Raw genomic sequence first — 21,656 nt, 5'->3', positions numbered from 1 at the left:
GTTTTCCCTATTTCCAGATTCTAGGAGAGAGAGGCATAACTCAAGATTGCTTCTTTTTCCAAAACTTTTAGCTTCTCTCACAATACCATGCAAGCTGGGAAATACTTCTAAATATGCCAAAGTCGTCCTACTCATCTTAAATCCGCAGGTAGTTCCTTAACTCTTTAAAAATGACAGCAGAGGTTCAGATATTTTAAAGCCAAAAGAGACCTTTACTATTCTGCAGCCTGATCACTGCCATAAAATGGATCATAGAAACCTACTCTGAAATCCCTGCAGGAAAAACATTTTTACTGGTTGAGGTAGAGTCTACCTCACTAGAATCTATCTAGTCAAAGTCATCTCAGATCAAATGAAAGATTTGAATGCTGGGCACATCATAGAAACTATATTCTGCTACATAGAACATTTTCCTTATCCAGTTACTGTTTTGTAAACATGTATACTGTGAATGTAAATATAAGCTGAGATCCAGCATTCCTTAGCATTTAAGCAGTTAATTTTCATTTACATTCTCCTTAAAACACTTTTGTGCTCTTTAGGATCTTCTGCCAAATCCTCAAATCTGTACGACATATTCCAGAAACATTTCTACATTACCTGCTTTGCAAACTAAAACTCCAAGAACAATTGGACATATTCAGAGTATTCAGAGAAAGAAAGAGCTGATGTAAAGGATTTAGAAACTATGTCTCATTTCCTATTCCAAATAAATTCTGTAGCAAAACTGCTATCCGATTACATTTATTGTTGAATATGATCCTTAGAAATATTTCAAATTCCATTTTCTAATTTATCATGTAACTGATCTCACAATTTAGACTGGTGTCTGGTGAGATTTGGGCCCCAACAGAATGTGTCCTGTTTACAAGAAAGCTTAATTAGCTCTAGCATCTCTACACATTTAACAGGAGGAATCATATTCCTCTTACATGGACAGTATTTGGTTGGTAGAAAAGTGTATAAAAATTGTGTTACATTTTTGCTGATGCTTCCTCTTAAGCTGCTTTACCAGACTTCGCAATATCCTACCTGATAAAATTTACTTTGGCCAATATTAATCAGTCAGCTTGATGTCCTAACATTTACTTTTCTCTTTTGTTGTTTGCAATGCTTCTTGGAACTGGGACAAATATCAGCCATGCACTCATGTAAAGTCTGTGGTATGTACTATATAAATGAGGCTGCAGTTCTCACTACCTAGCTGCCATCTGAACAGTATTCTCAGATCTTTACTGCTGAAAGGGATCGGTTTTCCTCGGGTGCCATGAAGGCACTAATAGCTTTAATACTGCTTGTTCAGCTTCCAATTCACAAAGCTGCACCAGCAGCTCCCCCTGCTCCCTTGGGCTGTGATGACCCAGAATCTGAAGCAGCAGCTGAAGTTGCTGTGAATTACATTAATGGCCACAGTCGCCACGGATACAAGTTTGCCTTAAACAGAGTCGAGGATGTCCGTGTGGTACCGCAGGTAAGTGAGGAGCTCGTGGGCAGAGCACTGTGTTAACCTGGGCATGCTTGGAAATGACCAGTACAGGGATTTGCCAAGGGCTGTATCCTCACATGGGGAAATCAGCATGGTTCTGTTGATTTAAATGGGGCAAGGCCACCTGGTAGCAGTGGAGAATCCAGGTCACTAGAATGTATATCTCAAAGAGCAGAACAGAGGGGGGGGGAGAGAAATGTTCAGATGTTTTTGTACAATGGGCTCGGTTTACAAATGCAGTGTGCTTGCCAGGGCAGATCATTCAAAGTGCTGATTCATGAGCCCAGTAGCTAATCTGGAGGAAAACTGAGGATAATCTTTGAGATGCAGGTAATTATTTGCTGGCTAAATGCATACCTATCGTAACTCCATGCTATTAATGATTTTGTAGCGAGCATTAATTTTACCTAATATCCCATTGAGCTGACAAGGAACCTGAATGGAAATAACTGCAACTTATTTTCATTGAGATCTATTGTCATCATTGTAGGCATATAGAAAAACTGTAGAAATGGTCAGTAAAGTAACTTCATTGGTTTAAATGGAATCACTCATGAATCAAACTGCAGAAGCAGTTTCAAAGTTAGGGAAACCAAGGAACCATGTCTTATGTTATAGTTGCAAAGGTTCAGAAACAGTTATAAAAGATCCTGCAGCCCATAAAACAAAAGGAGTATTGGAACTCAGGTGATGCAGTTCAGTGTAATCCCAATGGACTAAACAAAACAGGTCAATATGCACCAGTGTTTATTTGTTATCTGGTTATAGAAACATGAAGTTTTTTCATCAAAAAGACAGCTGTTGATTTTTTAAAACTATCCAACAAAATAAAATCAAGTTAACTTAACAGAATTGGCCCACTATATGCAGACTGGACTTTCAAAACTTTATAGGCCTGTTCCTTATTAGCTGAAAAAAATCAGTGTGATCATCTTGACTTACTCCAGATCTGGAGTCTTGCTTTTTTATGAACTTAAATATTAAGGACCTTTTCAGTTACTCCAGTGTATGCTTGGAGCTACCCACGACAGTCAGCAACAGAGACCCCAGTGCAGCCCCAGGGAAGAAATCTGGTGATGTTTTGCGAAGTAATTACAACAATTCCTGTGTTTTGTTATTTTTTTTTCTTCCAGGGGCCAAATAATGACATCATATTTCTTGAACTCGATTTATTAGAGACCACGTGCCCTATTCTCAGCCCTACACCTCTTGCAAATTGCACAGTACGGAGCTTCGCAGAACATGTGAGTACCTAAACACTACTAGCTGGGTCCAAAGGTGCATGTTCAGCATGTTGATGCCAGAGGCCAGGCTATCACCAATCAGATTCCCAGGCAAATGTTGTATCACTGTAATCTCCTTGCTGATTTCCTTGCCTTCATGCCATGAAAGGATTTCACTCCTGAATTTCTTTTATGCCCTGTTACGTGAAGAGGACAGATCACTGTCAACATAACATCCCCCATACAGTCCATGAATGCCATGGGGTTCTTTAGAGCCTTCAGATTCAGCCCCCCATTATTGGCCCAGATGTCACTGCCTCATTGCAAACCAAAGATTGTTGTAAACCTGTGCAAATATAACCATCCCTTGGCTACATGTGGGGTGTTACCTAGTGAAATTCCATCAAGTCTAGCTACCTAGTCCTGGCTGAGACTGCAGAAGAACTATTCCCTTCAGATAGGGCTCTGCCTTCAAAGTAATGCTCAGCCAGAATTTACTGGCCTCAAATACTTAGTTCTCATGCAAGTGTGATCCAGCTTTGAGAAGCTTTCCCTGACCAAAGCAGCGGAAGTGTTGTCTGAGTACAGGCAGCTCTGGTTTCTAAGCAGAAAGCAGAGTGAGCAACTAACAGTCTAAGCCTGCTGTTTCTAGAATGGGGCCCAATTCACAGAGCTCACTAAATATGAATCATGGTCCACCCCTGTATTCATCAGGGCTCAGATCCCATTTTCCATCTGGGGGGAGGTAACTCTGACTGTTCCCTCTTCCTGGTGACTCCAGCTTTGCCTTTGACATCTCCTCCCTGCTGGATCACGTTGCGTGTGAGCCAGCTCACACAAGGCAGCACACTCTGCTGTTACCATGGCCACTGACCAGCTGAGATTAGTGAGAATGTTATCAAACAGCTCTGCAGAAGGTCTTAATTCATAACTATTCATATTCTTTGCTCTTTATAAGAGAGGAACCTGTACCAAATGTCCATAATCTGGCTACCCTGGCACTTCTGATACTTTTGAGACCCAGATTTAGATCTGAATTTCGTAGCTCTGATCTGCCTTTTACAAAATCACAAACACGCCTAGCAGTGCCTTTGCAATCAGACCAATATTGCCAGAATGCTCAGCCAGGATCTGTTCTTTTGAATTTAGTTGCCCTTTTCAGAAAATCTGATTTATCTGAACAATGTAACCCTTTGATTTTTGTCTCTCTCTAGGCAGTTGAGGGTGACTGTGATGTTAAACTGCAGAAGCTGGATGGGACAATATCTGTACTCGCTAGCAAATGCCACTCACATGCAGGTAAAGGCTTTGTTCTGTAGGTTTGAATCCAGAGGCTGGAGTATCATTATAGCAGTGGTTACAGTTCAGTAGCTTTTTTCATTCCAAACTTCTGGGTATAAATATGGCATAAAGGATGACAGTTAATGAGTTTTCTAAATGCAGCTGTTTTGAATGTCATTTCCCCCCCTTTTCTGATTTCATTCAGAAAAATGAATTACCATTTACTATAACAATTAAGATACTGTAAGACTAAGTGGGCAGCAGGTCCCAGATTTGACCTAGAGATTGCTTGTCCTGAATCTTTTCATTCAGGGGTTTAACCTCAGGTATTTGATTCCTTGTTGGTCTGAGTTTACTTGAGCTTGTTGATTGTCAGAACCCCTTTGGCAGAAGCAGCTTATTTACTAAACCCAGCATTTTCAATACTGCCATGGGAAAGCAGAATGTCTATTCTGCATGCTTGGTATGAGATCTCTTTGCTCTGTGTGAGATGTCTTGTGTACTACTTTCAAAACTGGTGACTGAATGAAATTACACACTCACACAAACACAACTGTAATAAATTGAAATATCTTAATTTTTCCACCGTTCCTAGTGTGAGCTGAAGCACCTTTTTACTGGTGTCACAGACAGTTTGCCAGAAAGCAAATTTACTAAAAACTGAGTAAGAACATTCAAAATGTGCTATTAAAGTCCACAGCACTTTTCTTTGCAGAAAGATTTGAATGGCCAAGTCATGTGCCACACTGCCATCTGTAGCCTGCACTGCAAAAATTCCTGCCACTGTAATTTGGGACAGACGGTGAAACAGGGTTTTGTGTGACTGAATAGGTCTATAATGCCTTTCAAAAGAATTTACAATCTGATCAAAACATAATCCCTTCGGTTCCTCCTGCAGACTCAAGTGAAGACATTAGCAAAATCTGCCCTGACTGTCCACTGCTGGCAAGTCTGAACAACACTGAGGTGTTAGAAACAGTGTCAGCTGCACTCAATGACTTCAACAGCAAAACCACTGGTCCTTACCTCAGACTCCTTGAGATTGGAAGAGGGAAAATACAGGTAATTACTAGAACTATGTCTAGACTTTCACGTAAACAGAATATTTCATCTTCAGCAACTGTGCACTGATAACTAGTCATGTTTGCAAAAAGATTCAATTTGCTTGCTCTAATTTGCCCTACAGATTTGCTCTTAATTTCCCAAGTATTTTGTGCCATTTTAGCCACAGGATTCCCTCACTCCAGTAGGAGATGAAGACACAACATTTGCCTTTTATCTTTTCTCTGCAGCTCTGCAGTTTCACAGCACAAAGTCACTTAAACAATTTTCCTGTTTTATCAGTATCACCCAGCACATGTTGTTGCTGTTGAGTTTGCTGTGGGTGCCACGAACTGCTCTGCAGAAGAAGCCAAAGTTAATGTGGGGGCTTGTCAGCTGCTGCCTGAGGATCAGTCTGTGAGTATGCCAGCACCAGCCCCAATCCCAACAACTCAGAGGTGGAAAAGCAGCATCATGCTGGGATGAGCTCGCACTTGAGCAGGAATAGACCCCTGTGGGGATCAAAGTGCAAGAGATGTGTACCATCATGATATGCTTTTCAATATATCATTCCTAAAGCAATATCACACCTTTCTCTTCTCTCTGCGGTATCTGGACTGAATCCTGATGGATTTGAATATATTTGAAAAAGGCTTGAGGACCAAAATGTCCTTAAGACAGAATATTTTTAATCAACAAAATACATATTTTTGTTTACTCTTCTTAACATGAGCACCTGAGAAAATCAGGCTCTTCATACTGGACAGTACACAAACACGTAAAAAAAAAAAAAAGCAGACTCTTTCCCCTTCCTACAGTTCCAGTGCTGTCAATGTGCTTTCTTCCCATATATAGGATCTTGAGAATTATACTGTACACTTTATCATCTTAAAATTCTTCTGTTTCTGATGAAATTGAGTCCTAAGCAGTTTTAGTGGGTGTGAGCTTTTTACTTAGATTCTTATATATTCTTTCCCTCCCTCATATCCAGACATTCAAAGGATCTTACTCCAGAAGAATACAGGAGTTATTTGCTGCTTATCCATTTAAAGAGCTTGGCTTTTGAGCCCAGTAGGCTAAAAAGCAAGCACTTTACTGCTCAGATAAGACATGACAACATGTAGCAATTTCTAAATGTGCTGAAATTAAAAATTGTAATGCAGGCCCCCTCTATTTTCTAACTATTTTCTCTTGACTATGTTCTGCTTTGCCAGAATTTTGGTTTCTGCACAGGAACAATGGTAAAACTTCCCTCACAGAACCTTCACGTGGACTGCCAGTTGTACGGACACCAGGTACCAACTCCAGATATTTCCTTGCTTTCCAGAGTATTCTAATCTACTAGTACTGTTACGAGCCATCACCTTGAGTTTACTTCTTTCACTGTAGACTGCATTAGCTTTCTCTGATAACCTGAGTTTAACTTTGTATCCTAAAAAACAAGGTAAGATAGCTCCTGACTATCCTATGGATTTCTGTGCTTAGAATTATGTCAGCTCTGCCATCCATGTTTGACAGTTTGTCCTTCTAACCATCTGGGAGATTCACATGTCTAGTAGGGCAAAGGGAACCAAACTCTGCTCAGCTAGAGGGGTAAGGCAGATAAATGTAAAACAGAAAGGAGTATTGTGGTGGATGAAATCAGCTGGGAGCTTTTAGTAGTCCTTAGGCATGACTGAATTCAGGGACACTGACCTGCACTGCTACAGCAAGGAGAGGGAAACATATGCACTCGACCTGAGTGCTCTCCACGTATTTTAGTCTACATTTGCTCTGAGAAGGACTAGGTGGTGGTTGAATGCTTGCTACGGACCAGAGCTGTTAGTAACTCAATAGTAGTTAGCTGTCTAGGAGGTATATGAAAGAAAGCATGAGGCAGCCGGTCTTGAGTATTTCAACAGCTGTGCAGGTGGCCCTGGGAAGTTCATATACCACAGATTTTGGTGCTAATGATCCACCAGCTATAAAAAAAGGAGTTTGTGGGCTTCTGTGTATGTGTTCAAATCCAAATCAAACTTCTGTGATGGTCAGGAACATTTGTACCTGGGTTGGAGGCCTATAGCTAGTTAGGAACAGGGTACCTAGTAAGATATCAATGACCTGTATGTCATAAGCCCCAGGTCACTGAAAGCAAACACAAACTGTTTTTCTTTTCCAGCCTGGAGTTACCTATGTGCATGCAGGACAAGATACATCAGCAGGACTGCCACCCAGTGCTGTAGGTGTCAGCAACCATGATCTCAGGATTTCCTACCATAACCCTCTTGCATCTGAATCCAGCTCTTCAGAAGTGTTTCGTTCCATGCTCTCGGCAAAACCTGTAACAAAGAGAGCAGTTGCAGTGGCTGCTCAGCACGACAAAGTACCTCGCCCAGTTGGTTTTGTGCCTCCTCCTCCTCCTCCATGCCCTGGGAAGATTCGCCATTTCGATATCTAGGCTGTGCTACAGACATGAAATACAGCTGATTGAAGGATCAGTGTGCAGCAGCAACAGCAACACACAGACCATAATATCAAGTGCAAATAGGTGAGACCATTTGACTCTGAGCCCAAATGAGTTTCACCCTCCAGAGAACAGAGCCATGGCCAGAATCTTGCAAAGACCTGCTCCAAAATATAGGTGATTTCAACATATAGCAGTAGTTTTCTCTATATACTGGGATTCTCTAGTTAAAATACAGAAAATATTGTTTCAATGAAACTGTTGTAAGAGCTATACAACAGTTGTAGCTTTGTAGAAACACTACCCAAAATGTTACTTCACAATAAAATGTTCAATGCTTTGGTACCTTCTATCTGTATATATTTTCATTTAGTTGTGAAGTATCTCCTTCACAGCATCATGAGTCATATTCTGGGCTTGATTTCAAAAACAGTAAGCTCCTGCACTTCTCATCAGCTTCACTGGGATGTGTGGGTGCTGAGCACTGTGGAAAATCAGGTCAGTCCTTTCTTTTGATCACACACCAATAACACTAAAGCAGTGGCAGGAAAAACTGTACTTTTCCACCTGTAATGTTTCCTAGCATGTACCTACTTTTAGTATCCACCAGAAGTACCTCAAAACTTTTGGACATGGTATAAGAGCATCCATGTCTATGAAAAGAACAGAGAATCAGGGCACATTCATTGCTGGCAGGCTGAAAGCATCAATCCTTGCAGTCAACTACATATGTATTGTCTGTCTTCCAGCAGACACACAGGTGTAGTATGATCATGGGGTCCTGTATGGCCTGTGTGCATATGAGGAAATGCCAATTCAAGGGAATAAAAATTATACTGCAGATACGTATCTCATCTAACAGGATCCAGACAGTGATGGCAATTTATTATTGTCCTAGCAGTCAAATCTTTCCTGAATTTCTGGCACATGTTAGAGGCAAAATCTATTCTAGGTAGAGAATTAATAAGGGGTTAGGGCCAGAAGGATCTTTACTGCCAGCCAGACTGGAATTCTGCAGGCCCTGGGGAGCAGTCTCAAAGACAGTCATGAATCTTTAACCAGGAACAGCACTTGCTACAAGATAATTATCATGCAGGCAGCAAAAATTGCAGAACACATGTCATTTCTGAAGTGTTTCAAATAACCTATCCTGTTCTCCTAGTTACAACCTTCCAGTATTCAGTAAGCAACACAACTAACATTTGCTCTTGGTGACAGTGCAACAGGTTGCAATGCAGAAAGGTTCTGTGTTGCTGTGTCACTGGGGAAAGGAAAAGCCATAGGCACTTGCACCAGCACTGCAGCTGGGTGTGTGGAAAGAAAAAGGAAAATCAGCCCAAACTCTATAAACCATATAATGTGATGGCAACACACTGAGGACAAGCTCTGTCCATGAAGGCAGCAGCTCTCACATTTCAAGCAAAGGCTGTTTTGCAGGAAGCGTTTCAGCATTTGCACCAGTCACTGCCAGTCAATTGTTCAGGGATTTTTTGCTTCTCTGTAAAGCAGTGACTCCAGGACATTCTGCCATTCCCTCGACAAGTGCTTGTACTAAGCTGTAGACATTTCTTGATGTAGTAAGGTAGGTGGTCCTCCCATCTCACTGCACGAGATGCAGTAGAGGATTTAATGAAACAATTATGATCTGCATTATTGTAATGCCAGATGCATGGGACTTTTTAAAACTAGGGATCACCTTAACTAAATCATAAAAATTGTCTTGTATATAATGAAGTAGGCACTAACTTACAGAGAAGACAGTTTTCCAGGCTTGGAAAATTATCTAACTGTAGAAACAGTATGTTTACAAAAGGGATCCCTGTCCATGAGGATCTCTGAACTTCAGAAATGCTGCATTTTCTTCTTGCCTTTTCCACTGATGTAAAGCAAAGAAATGTAGCAGAAACATCTGTGGCCTCCATACTTCACAGATGTTCTCCTACACCTGGTGTAACTACTCCATTGTTTTCTAAAACAGGAAGAAAAAAAAAAGTAGAATTTCTCTGTGCATTCCAGTTGGTAGCTGCACTTCATCTTCTTTCTCCTTAATGCTTGCCCTCTTAAAGACACATTTGCACTCTTACAGATCCATTTTCCATGACTGCTTTGAAGGAATCACTTTGTCTCCCCCCAGTATAGCCCCATATACGTGCACTTGGACCTTAGTAACAGATTCAGCATTTAAGAATAGATTCTCTGGGCAATGAGAACTATGAAATGGAGATACATAAAATACAAATGCCTCCTCCCTTGAAATGCAGCATGAACAGTTTTGCCAGGTCTGCATTGCTGGCTGACAATGTTTTTCAGCTTTTTCAAACCCTGTTTTGCAAAAGCATATGTACTTCATGTGCTGCTTTGGCTGAACACGCTCAGATTTCCCAGATGTGTTCGTGTTTTGAGGTCAGCTACTTCAACGGAGAAATTTTTTCCTTTCCAGTCAGAGGAAGAATACAAAGAACAGAGTCAGGGATATAACAATTCCCTATTATAAGAAGCACCGACCCAGCCAGTACTAACTGGCACCCATCTCCATAGAAATGCCATGCACTGTAAGGATAAAGAAAATGAGTTATTATCCTTTAGCCGCAGGGGAAGCATCCCCAGGCACAAGGAACAATGTGAGTGAGTCTGCATTGCTGCTTCTGCTGTTCCTGTACTATGGCTACAGCAGTGTTTCTCAATATTCACTCCTTCTATCCCTTCCCTCCGGGCTACAGTCCATGCATTATCCCTCACCCTCAGTTTGGAAAGCAACTGGCAATATATGAGGGGGCTCATTTTGGCAGCCATGTGCCCCTTCTGTCCTGCTATCTGTGTTTTGCACCTTTGTCACCAAAACAAATCTTAGAAGAGTTTCAGTCCCAGTGCTGTTGTAGGTCTTCTGGCATGTACAATCCTTCCCAGGTTTCTATGGACATTCCCAGGGACAGGTTCTGCTGTCTCACAGAGGAACATGCTCTGAACACTGCTGGACTAGTAAAAAAAGTGACAATAGATACATTTTTAACCACATCAACCTTTACAGTAGTATTAGAGACAATTATGCCCTTCCTTTGCACTTTTCCTTCTTCACTCCATACAACCCTCAAACCAAAAGGTACTCGGTGTCCTCCAGCAGACAGCTGTGATCACAGAGTCCCCTGATAGAAAATGAGGGCCAGGGAAATGGTAACCAAGCTTCCAGAATTGCCCCTTCGTGACATTCACTGGGATCCTCCTCAAGTAATGGTTGCTGTCACTTCTCCAGATCCTCAAGATAACAGGCACTTGTAAAGTTATTCCCCCTTGTCTCCAGCATGGAGTTCCTGACAGGTTACTCACAAGGCACTCTGCTGTCATTTCAAACTAAAGTTTTTCAAGGCAGAATTTTCCATGATCCTTGAGGGGTCTCAATACCTCTAAGGGTACCATTCATGTGTAGGTATCCAGCTGAGTAGAAATGCTCACAGAATAAATCCAAACCAAGCTTTCTATCACAATCAAACTGACTGCATATAATAGAGTCAATATATTTGTTTATAATTGGCATTTAACAAATGCAAAGGGCAAAATCAATCAACCTTGTGGGACTTATCCATTTCCTGTTCAAATTACTGAGATCTTTGTCATTGTCTTATTTGCAAAAAGAACTGGATCACTGACAGAACAGAGATGGAGCCAGACTGTCCTGCATATAGGCTTATTTAAGTAAATCTAGTTTCTTAAGAAAGCAGCTTTGTGTGTGTATTCTTGTCCCTTGTCATAAGGTCAAAGTTGCATGACCTGCCCAGTGAAGTCTGAATTGGAGATGGAAAGCCAAAAGGAGAAAGTGCTGTCTGGTCTCAGAGAAGGTGACAACACTTCTGCAAAACCTTGTAATCATTGACTTAGTGTTTGCTGTTGCAGCTGTAGGTTTAAAGGTGATGGTCAGTGTGTAATAAAAAGGAGGCAAAGTTTATAAAGAGATTTGGCTCCACTACAGAAGTGTGTGGTTTCAGTCAGGTCTCAGCCCCTCCATCCTGACTGACCATTCTGATCTGCTGCACCGGCTCTCTGAGCAGAATGGTTTGGCTTGTTCCGGTGCTCTTTGGCATCCAGGCGCTTTGTTCCTGCGCTGCCGCCCCTCCTGCCCGCGGAGCAGCGGCCGCGCTGCTCTCCCCCCGCTGTGATGACACCGCAGTAGAGGAGGCTGCAGACCTGGCTCTTCGCCAGATCAATGCTGACCGAGCAGAGGGCTACATACTCAGCCTCTACCGAATTTCCAGCGTTCGAGAACAACCTCAGGTAAGTTACCCTCTTGCTCTGAAGCTGTTTCTCCCATGGAGAGCCCTGTGTCTATCGCTATTGCTTAGAAATATCTATTTGAATTAAGAAATATTTTAAAAGGCAAACATAAAGTTCCATTCACAGGACTCTAGAGGCCATGTCAACTTTATGCACACATGACTAGAAACAGTTTCATCACCACTGTGGGCAATTAGAGAGCAAATCTCAGTCATGGCTCTCTGCTGCCTGCCCCTGGAATAGCTCCAGGCATCAGTTCAAATTTGATATGAAACACCACTACCTCTGATTTAATTTCATTTTACACCTTCTTCCCACTGCCTTGAGCAGTTGGAGTGCAAAGGCTGTTAAGTCATCGTGTGTTTTGCACAAAAGATGTAAGCACTAACAGGTGTAAACACATCCCGCTTGGGACCATGGAATTCCTTTATAGACCTCTAAAAGATGACTCACTCTCCAGAAGAAATCTGAAACCAGTTCAAGTGAAAAAATACACTTCAACTACCTATAGAATATCACTCACATTTCCTCAAGTATCTTATTTCTCTATGTGTGCTTAATTCATCACTATTTTGTGTTACAATATCTGAATCTACTGGATCTAGCTAGGGACAGCCTGAAATGAGTTCACAAGGCCCACAACAGATAATGCACTGTGGAAGCATGCTACTAACATTCCCTGCAATGCCTACTCACTTCCCATAAGCTTATCTAAAAGGCCAAGTTCTGAAGTCTTAATGAAAATCAGGCTCGTTGCCAGATGTTTAAAGCTCTGTACCGGCAAGGATATGACACTCCTTCCTGCTGCCCTTACAAGGACATGGTTTCTGCAGACACGCTGTGGCCTCCAGCAACCTGAGATCTCACAGCTAAAGATGCTCACTGTGCTGGGCTGTGCACTGAGTTCTCCATGTTGCTTTGCTCAGGTGACAGATTGTGCCCAATAAGCAGCTGGATCACGGCTCTTCAGAATTTTTCCACATGTGCTGCCTCTGAGCTGGCCCAGAAGCCACATCACCAGTCATGCAGTTTGGTACTCAGACCCCCCTGCTCAGGCTATTTCCTACTGATAATAATTAGAGCCCCCTGCTATGACCACCCCAGAGTGCAGACATGTAAATCATTCATCTCCATGCCTCTTCCTTCAGCTGTGCCAAGCATATCTCAGCACAAGAGAATTTTGGTCCTTGTATGTCATTTGGTCTGTCACTTAATTTCCTAGAGACTTAACTTACTGCTTTAGAGCAAGCACCCTTTGTTCATTTGGGGGCTTAATATACTTTTATTCTTTCTTATTTTTTTCATCTAATATGCTCTTATCCTGCAAATAAGGTGTTTCAAGACATTGCAATAACAAACCAGACAATCTCAGCCCTTTATCTAATTTTTGCTGCTGCTCCAACTGAGTACCTAAGGATCAGTCTGCCATGTCAGGGGGGTTCACAGACAGTAACAGCCTTATGCCACCTCCTACTCCTCTCAAAAATCTAAAGAAATACTCAGGATTTTTACCAGTCAGTGGTCCTTCCTCCCACTTCTTAACCAGTACTGAGGATAAAAACATTTTCAAAGTTACTTCAAATTCAATTCTGCCCTTAAGCAACCTGTGGTTGAGTTTTGCTCTAATTGAAACTAATGAGCCATCTGCTATGAACTTATATGCAAGTAGGACAGAGCTTCCTTTCATACAAGATACTCATGATTAACTTCACTGACAGGCACTTAACCAAAATTACAAAACATGCCAAAATATTTCATTTCTTTCCCTTGCACCAGGTCACCCTGCTGCCGCATTTCCTCTGGCTCCCAGGCTGCCCAGCACATATTGCAGCCTGGCACCAGCAGTGCTGAGGAAAGGATCTTTTTGGCAATGCAGAAAAGATACAGAAGTTCTTTATTCAATACTAAGCAGATATCAAAAGGCCTTTGCATAACGGTCTTCTAATGAAAATTAAAATAAGGATGATTAAACCTTCAGTGATCTGCTGAGCTCTAAATAAGCCCCAAATTATCCTTTCCCCAGTGGAGTGTGATACATACAGAAGCAGGTAGACCAAAAGATGTGCAGATTTTATAATAACCTCATCTGCTTATATAAAGCTGATATTATACAAGAGAGCTACGGGCAACAAGAAATACATTTGCTCTGTCCTGGTTGCATGTAGTGTTTCCAAGGTCACCAAGCTTTACAATCAACATTCATGACTCAGGAAACCCATCTAACACCAAACACAAATGATAAGATCATTTCTTTAATGAGGTGTTTGTGTGCTTTTGCCTCCAAATACCTTAACGACCAACTTGAAAGCTCAAGTCACCAGTTCCAGCTATTGGATTCCTTAAAGATATGTATTTTTCTTGGCTATTTCTTCTTCATGCAGGATAGTCATAGTGGTGTTTTTCTCTCACAGAGGATATATTTAAGGTTAAAAGCTTGTACCAAATGCTACATTACTCAAAATCACATTTTCAGCAAACAGTAATTACTTCTTAACAGGTCTTACTTTCTGTTTACTGATTCAAGCTACATTACCTATTATATTAAGGAGACATATCAGCATGGTATTTAGATACCTTGTATGTAAACAGAAAATTATGATTAGTTCCTTCCACAGAAGGGTCTGTGCAGCCAGGTGTGGGGATACTGCCGTGCCACTGTGCACAGAGCTGCTGAACCTCAGCACCACTCTTTGTCAAAATAGCTTTTGATCTTTTCACAGCCTTCAAAATGACACTTATAATTAAACCTCAGGATTAGTGTGGGCAAACCCTGAGACCTCAGTGCAAGACATTACCAGATTACTTCATTGAACACTTAGAGAAAAAAAAAAAGAGGATATGAAAATAAAAAAATCATAGAAAACATAAGAAGTTGCATATGTAACAATAGAAGTTAGAGACAAAGATAACAAAACAATTTAATAATTCTTTATATTTATTTTCTATTAGTTCTGCTCTTCTATATTGGAAGGATTTAGTATTACAAGTATATATGTTAGAACTCACATAAAATCACCATCCCATAGATCTCTATAGTATGTGTTCAGAATAGTTTTTATCCCTCAATCTCCTCAGAACTCCAGAACACACACCTCCTAGCAGTTTTCTAAGAACTATAAAACCAAAAAAGCCAGCCGTACTCCAGCCTTTAGATGCCCTATTGACTTGTCTTTAGTCACAGTTAAACAGAAATGAAAATTAAAGCCAAAATTGCAAAGATACTGGCCCAGACTTCTACAAGATTTGTCCCATTTAATGTTTTCTCCACAAACCAGTGAAATCAGTCAGGGATGAATGAACACTGTTCTCATTCAGTTTTGTTTTTTCTCCCTTTTCAGTAAGTGCTCAATCTCAGTCTAAACACGCAGCTAACACTCCCTTCTAAGTTCTTTAGGATATATAAATGACAGCTGCCCTCTTTCCAGCTTTCCACTAAAGATATAAATAAAACATGATCCTACTAAGCTGTATCCTTGCTAAATATGCAGCAAAGGTGCTTACCCACATCTACAGTGGAAGCAGAATGAGGAGCTGCACCATGCAGCATCTCATCCTCCTGCACCACATGGTGTAATCACTGGATATGTGGAGCTGTACTTTTCGTCCTTCCTTCCTCTTGCATCAAAAGATGTTTGCCCAAAAGTTAAGCCTGAACTGCTGTGTGCACCCTGTGCTGCAGTGAACTGAATAAAGGTTTCTGGACTTAATCACAGGCTCAGAAGTCAAGCACAGGACTGAAGCTTTAAGTGAGTCAGAGACACCTATGTGGATATGCAAGGTCTCTCAGAGCACTCTGAGAGCTGAAAGAATATTTAAGCTGTCTGCATCAACACAATCCATCACCTCTTTACAGAAAGTGCAAAGTATCCATACTTGAAAAAGACACTACTCTAAGAAATAAGATTTCTCTTTCTAATTCCTACTGGGAATGTTCCATGTTAGGAGTTTCTTATTAGTTGTAGTATTTATTGTCTCATTATTATTGCAGGCAAAGTAACCTACCATTCAAATCTGATAACAAAATGCAGTTGACAATGAAAACATCACCATGTTTAGTCCTTATTCTTGGGTTCTGGTTGGTACCAGAATTAGAAGGATAAAACTGACTAAATGGCTGGTTTTTAACTAAAGCTGACTCGATGCATCACCAAGCCTGTCCTAACAGGGCCTAAATGTCACCTGATTTGCCACTTCTGTCCCACAGAATGTTCAGTTTTCAGGATATCTATGCATCTCACCTTCATGTTTTCTCTTTCTCCATCTCTCCCTTTTATATGTCACTGCTTTATTTGATACAAAACTGGGATGTGACCCTTTTGTTTCTTGTTTTCAGGAGATCACTGGTTCTGTCTTCTATCTCATCTTGGATGTAGTAGATACTGAATGCCATGTACTCAGCAACAAATTGTGGAAGAACTGTAACACCAGACCTGCTCACTCAACTGTAAGGATTTTATTTTCCTATTTGATCTCAGATGTGATGAGTTACTCAGGTACTACTAATGACAGCAAAATCCCTACACATGCATTTTTAGTGGGCAACAGAGCTCAGAAGAAGTCAAACCCCATTTTTTAAGGTCCACAGTTTTACTCTGTACATTTTAATCAGTTTATAGACTGCTAAGATTTATTTTAGAAAATGAAAATTAAAAGAAAGTTTTCAACCAGAGCTAATAAGCAGACTGAACTAAATAGCCATGCTAGGACACTATTTAGAATAATGTTTTACTTTTTATAGCAACCCTGTAAGAGTTTATTTTAAAGACAGCCTGTCAAGAAGGGAATAAAAGAAACTCACTTTTATATAACATATGATTTTTGGTTTAGTTTAATTCCACTTTTATTCTGACAACTTTGCAAAAATTGCACTGAAAAAGGAGAAAAAGGAAAGCTCAGCAAGATAAGCTGCAAAGACAGAAAGTGGCCTAAGACACTTGCTGCAGGTGACCAAAATGATTCTGAACAAGTAAAGAAAACCCACCTTATAAAATGAAGAATGACAATAAAGTTATGATTACATTGTCCTGGACTGCTTCAAAGGTCAATCAGTTTCAGCTTTTAAATGAAAAACTAAGGGAAAAAAAAGAATTCTCCTCACTTTTCATTACAGAGTTTTCATCAGGAAAAGGGTGCAAAGCCTATGTGGTCGATATGACTTCAGTGGTGTCAAGAAATGTATGTTCAGAGGCCTTGATCACATGTGTAGCAATATTTAAGAAGCTCTTAAATATACAGGCACAGTGGATAGGCCAGTATTTTTTCTGCCATAAAATCATAGGTTTTTTGTGTGCAAGGGTGACCCTACTGTGCCATAAAACCGATTTAGGGTCCTTCCTTCCACTTTCCTTATGGTGGGAAAGGGGGAAGGTGGAAGACAGGGGACTGGATCCAGACACCCTGAGCTGATCTCCAGGTTTAAGCTCTCTTGGTTCTACACATAGATCCGGCTCCCAGGGCGGGGGCCTGGCCAGGGAAAGCACTCTGTGACACTTGGGCACTTCTCAGCTGCCAGAAGAGTGGCCCTGTGTAGGCTACCCTGCAGACAAGCATTGCACCTGTATTGCTCAGAATTACACCAGGGAATAATCTGTCCTTTTATTTCTAAAGGAGATGCTTAGAAATGTGATTCATTGTCATTTGAGTATTAGCAAAACTTTTGTCTTGAAAAGAATTTCATGATTGCAAGAAGAAAATTAACCAGTCACCGTCTAGGTACTACACGATCAGTGCAAAGGGTGCAACATTAATTGTTTCTAAATGTTTATGTTGTTTCAGGTTTATGGTCAATGCAAAGCAATTATCTACATTAATCAGGAAAGAAATATTTCTCATCTGAATACTTATGAGTGCACTTTACAACCAGGTATGTTTTTAACACGCTCTTTAGAAAAGGAAAAACACTCTGCCAAATAGCATTACTTTAAATTTTAATTGTAATTATGACACCACTCTATCTCCATTAGCTTCAGCTGCCCTGATTTTCTCAAGTCAGTGATCATAAGGCCAGTGAGGTCCTGCAGCTCAGAGCAGTTCAGTAATAACTATTTTAACCTCTGGGACACCCAGCAGAGCCTTTATATAGGCATTTACCCTCTGAACCAAAAAGCATTTTTATGGGTTTATGAAAGGCAAGTAAAAACAGCAAGCCCATTGTCAATAGATTGAACTTTTTCCTTCAGTGTCTCTGCCTCCACTGCAACATTTTTATGGGTCTGCAAATGCATAAAGATTCAAAATTGTTGAGGGATGAAAACTATGTATTGTTAGTCCAGGGGAGTGGAGGACAAGTGGGTAGGGTTGGGGGTGCAGGGCTATTTATAGTGACCTCCACTATCAACATACTCTTATGGTTCTGCCTTCTCTAATGACATTTTTTTCTTGAATAAAAAGTTCCATCCAGATATATTTGGTCAGTATGTCCTGACTGCCCAGTTGATGACAGTCCAGCTAAGCCCGAATATTTGGACGCTGCTGTTCAAAGTCTCGCCAAGTTCAACAAAGAGAGTGAACAAACTCATTATTTCTCTGTCCTCAATGTCACAAGAGCTTCAATGCAGGTAAGCCAAGGCTCATCTGACTTGTTTTAGCCCTCAAGAAGTGTGGATCCTCCTGTTCTATGATTTGTTACGTCTTACAGACTGTTTTGATTTTGTATCTGTATAGTAGAGAGAATACTTTTATGCAAAATTCTCCTGATCTTCTTGAGTCAAGACTTTGATTCCATTTATTGCAAATAGAAAGGCTTTATGCAAAACTCAAGACAAAGATATGCTTCCAAAGTTCAGGAAAGCTTCACTGTGAGCCCTTTCTTCTTTCACCACCACGAATTAGCGACTCCCTACTAGAAATTATTTAATAAAGCACAGTCATTCCTTCCAAACACATTCACTGAATGAGTCTGAGCATGGTTTAAAACTAATTTTAGACTAACAGAGAGTTAATGATCTCATGGCTAAGCCCTGTTTGTTTGCCACATTATTATCTGGTCTCTCTAAAATTCATCATGTATAGATAACAAAGCAGCTTTCCTTCTTTGTCTCAAATTGTCAGATATTACTACAATACATTACATACATATTACTACAATACATAATTTCATAGCTTCCATTTTCCAACCCTGATTTCAGAAATAGTAAACCGATTCTGTTCATTAAAACAGACAGAAATTATCAACAAAGCACTGAAGAAGGTATTTGGATATGTAATTCTACGTGGATGCTAAATTTATGATGAAAACCAAATTCATTTCAGCTATAGCTAATCCATGAGTTACTAAGATTGTGCATATATAAGAAGTAAAAAATGACGAGGCAACACAGCAGCACTGGCAAATAAAAAATATTCTCCTGTAACACAGCTAACAGTAATGCCCCAAGCAGAACCTGCTCCTTCCAGACTTAGGAGTTTCATATCTATTTCAAGGTTAGTAGAATTCTTCATTCTTCCTGACATGTGCACAAGGTCTGACTGCCACTGGCCTCTCGTTTACAGTGGGTCATTGGTCCTGCGTATTTTGTAGAGTTTTTAATTCAGGAGACATCCTGCTCCAAAAAGGACACGGTTGCTGACGTCAAGTGTGAGCCACTTCCATCGGAAGTAGCTGTAAGTACTTTTTTTCCTTGTATAAACACCTGCTTTCCAGATACTATGATTCCTCAGTGAATACTTAGTATATATTTCCTTGGCTCTTTGCAGACAAGAACCAAAACCCACAGACATCTTTTTATGGATTGTAGCTCATTCCTGTCTTGCAATTCTACAGACTGCTTTCAAATAGAGAAAACATTTCAGTAAAAGTTCTGAATTCTGACCTAGAAATCCCTGAACAAAGAAAAGAGAAAAAAAATACCATCCAGAGGAAGGTGAGGTAGCCATCCCCTTACAAAATTGAATGACTCTTAAGAATTTATTCCAAGAAAACAGACAGAGACAATAAATCACAAACAACGCATGAGGAGTATATTCATACCACAATTAGGTCAGCTAAGGAAAGCGCTTAGGAACTAAGGAAAAAATTCTATGAGAATCTGGAAGACTAAATGGGCATGTTGTCAAGAGATAACATTTCAAGCCCCATCTTAACTGAGATCCAAGCCATGTACAGCCCAGTACAAACACAACTACTAGAAACAACATTTTTTTCATGGTTTCTTTCACTAGTATGGTGTGAAATTGGTTTTATGTGGAAAATGATATTATGTTCCATACACAACTTGCCTGCATAGGGATATTTTGCTGCAGCAGAACATAAGCAAGCTGTTGTAGTTTGGCCTTAAGTGGCCAGCTTATTTTTACTATTGTGTTACCTAACCCTCCTTTGCAAACACAAAGCCTTTTTCAAAATGCTGCCTGCCTTTGTAAGATTGCCAATCCCAAAATAAAAGTTTGCCCAAGCTGTTTATCCCTACAAATACACTTAGAAGCTATAACTATTCAGTCTTTCATAATCACTAGCTTTACAAGACAGGAGCTTAGTATCAATGCTACAATGTGAAAAAATGGTTCTATTTTCTTCTTCCAGCAAATTGGATTCTGCGAAGGCTCTGTAGTAAACAGTCGCATGGAAAAGTTTGTCACAATATCCTGTGAAATCTACAGTCCGCAGGTATTTCTTAATCTAATGTTAATACTGCAAGAGTAATACTCCTTTGCAAAACAAGTATTGAACATTTGAAAGCCCATTTTTAAGTTTTCTTATCCGCAAAGAGATGTGCTTCAAGGAAGTGATAAGGCCAGATCAGGAAGAAATCTGTCTTGTGATCAAACAGACTGCTGTTAGGGGGATAAAAGGCAATAGAGTAAGTATAGAGACAATCATACAGAATGTGTTCAGAATGCTCTACAAAGAACTTGCAAATCACGAAGGGAATGCAAGGGGCAATAACTGTAGTTACCCAAGTTTCATGCACCCATCTCCCCTGGTACAAGAAGTATTTATATCTGTCTATCTTTTGACCTTCTGTTCAGTAGCTGGTCTTGACAGACTGGAATTGCAGCAGATCCTTAGTGTGATGGGTGATCATATCTAAAAGAATTTGGAAGAACTTCCATATAGATAATGTTTATTCCTTGCTATTTAGGGTCCTGCCACTGAAGAGGAGAAACAGGAAGCTAATCAGACACCTGAAAAATCCAGCCAGAATCAACAAGCTTCCCATTCAGAAGATCCTTTCTCCCCACACCTAGAAAAAACAGTGGGCTGGGTCAAAATTCTACCCCCTTCAGATGAGGACATCAGTTTCTTTAGCCTAAGAGAAAGTCAAAATGGACATAAAGATGGAAAGCCAGTTCCACCTAAGGCTGTAGGACCTACACCCAGTTTTGATGGAGAAAAGACTCAAGTAAACAAACCAGACTTGACCAAACCAGTCACTGGACCAGTTATTCTCCCTTTTCCTGAAGAACTTTCTCTATCAGACTCGTGCCCAGGAGAAGCAAAGCAGATGGATGGCATCCTTCATCCTTTGATAACTAGAAAGCCTACCACAGTCTAGCCAGCATCCAACCACCTCAGCTATCTGTAACAAAATAACAGCCACCATGGCAACCCAGTCTTGCAATTGTGTAACATCTTCAAGTAAATAAATTGCTTATCACAGTCTTCATCTTCGGAGTTCTCAGTTTTAAGAAAGCACAAGAATAGATTAGAAAAAGAAATTTAGCTGAGGCATTTTCCAACAAAAGTATTTGTCTTCTAATTCTCAAATGCCTCCCATCAGGAAGAGGATGAAGGAAAGGTAACTGTGGAGGGTAAAAGAACTTGCAGGGCTGAGACAGCCCAAAGGCATCAGAAAAAAAATATCCTCAGTAGCAAGAGTCTGTCAGGGCCCAGTGTGGGATGGCAGCTTCCCAAGGGATGGTGAGACAAAACTGAGGGTGACAACCAGGCTGGCAGGGCAGGGCCTGTCGTGTGGTG

General features: G+C 40.6%; 2 protein-coding genes across 2 annotated transcripts; both read left to right on the top strand.

Moving 5' to 3' along the window:
• Window positions 1-1,180: 1,180 nt before the first annotated feature.
• On the top strand, window positions 1,181-7,824 carry AHSG (alpha 2-HS glycoprotein). Its single transcript, XM_017810481.1, has 7 exons — window positions 1,181-1,471; window positions 2,620-2,730; window positions 3,924-4,008; window positions 4,889-5,052; window positions 5,335-5,448; window positions 6,246-6,326; window positions 7,190-7,824. Exons 1-7 carry the CDS (start codon window positions 1,268-1,270, stop codon window positions 7,466-7,468), a joined length of 1,038 nt encoding a protein of 345 aa, XP_017665970.1. The 5' UTR covers window positions 1,181-1,267; the 3' UTR covers window positions 7,469-7,824.
• A 3,578-nt stretch (window positions 7,825-11,402) lies between these two features.
• Window positions 11,403-21,345, top strand: FETUB (fetuin B). Its single transcript, XM_017810479.1, has 7 exons — window positions 11,403-11,740; window positions 16,074-16,184; window positions 17,516-17,603; window positions 18,131-18,297; window positions 19,232-19,342; window positions 20,262-20,345; window positions 20,821-21,345. Exons 1-7 carry the CDS (start codon window positions 11,519-11,521, stop codon window positions 21,232-21,234), a joined length of 1,197 nt encoding a protein of 398 aa, XP_017665968.1. The 5' UTR covers window positions 11,403-11,518; the 3' UTR covers window positions 21,235-21,345.
• Window positions 21,346-21,656: the final 311 nt, after the last annotated feature.

The sequence above is a fragment of the Lepidothrix coronata genome, unplaced genomic scaffold (assembly GCF_001604755.1).
Source record: "Lepidothrix coronata isolate B3197 unplaced genomic scaffold, Lepidothrix_coronata-1.0 Scaffold29, whole genome shotgun sequence".
In the NCBI taxonomy this organism is placed as follows: domain Eukaryota; kingdom Metazoa; phylum Chordata; class Aves; order Passeriformes; family Pipridae; genus Lepidothrix; species Lepidothrix coronata.
Note: the sequence above shows the minus strand (reverse complement) of the source record. Positions and strands in the feature narration are given on the sequence as shown.

Excerpts from the sequence above, each read along its gene's own strand:
- FETUB (XM_017810479.1), top strand. The coding sequence starts at position 11,519 with ATGGTTTGGCTTGTTCCGGTGCTCTTTGGCATCCAGGCGCTTTGTTCC. Across the intron at positions 17,604-18,130 it reads TGAGTGCACTTTACAACCAG|TTCCATCCAGATATATTTGG; the intron begins GTATGTTTTTAA and ends TTGAATAAAAAG. Across the intron at positions 19,343-20,261 it reads CACTTCCATCGGAAGTAGCT|CAAATTGGATTCTGCGAAGG; the intron begins GTAAGTACTTTT and ends TTCTTCTTCCAG.
- AHSG (XM_017810481.1), top strand. The coding sequence starts at position 1,268 with ATGAAGGCACTAATAGCTTTAATACTGCTTGTTCAGCTTCCAATTCAC. Across the intron at positions 4,009-4,888 it reads CAAATGCCACTCACATGCAG|ACTCAAGTGAAGACATTAGC; the intron begins GTAAAGGCTTTG and ends TTCCTCCTGCAG. Across the intron at positions 5,449-6,245 it reads TGCTGCCTGAGGATCAGTCT|AATTTTGGTTTCTGCACAGG; the intron begins GTGAGTATGCCA and ends CTGCTTTGCCAG.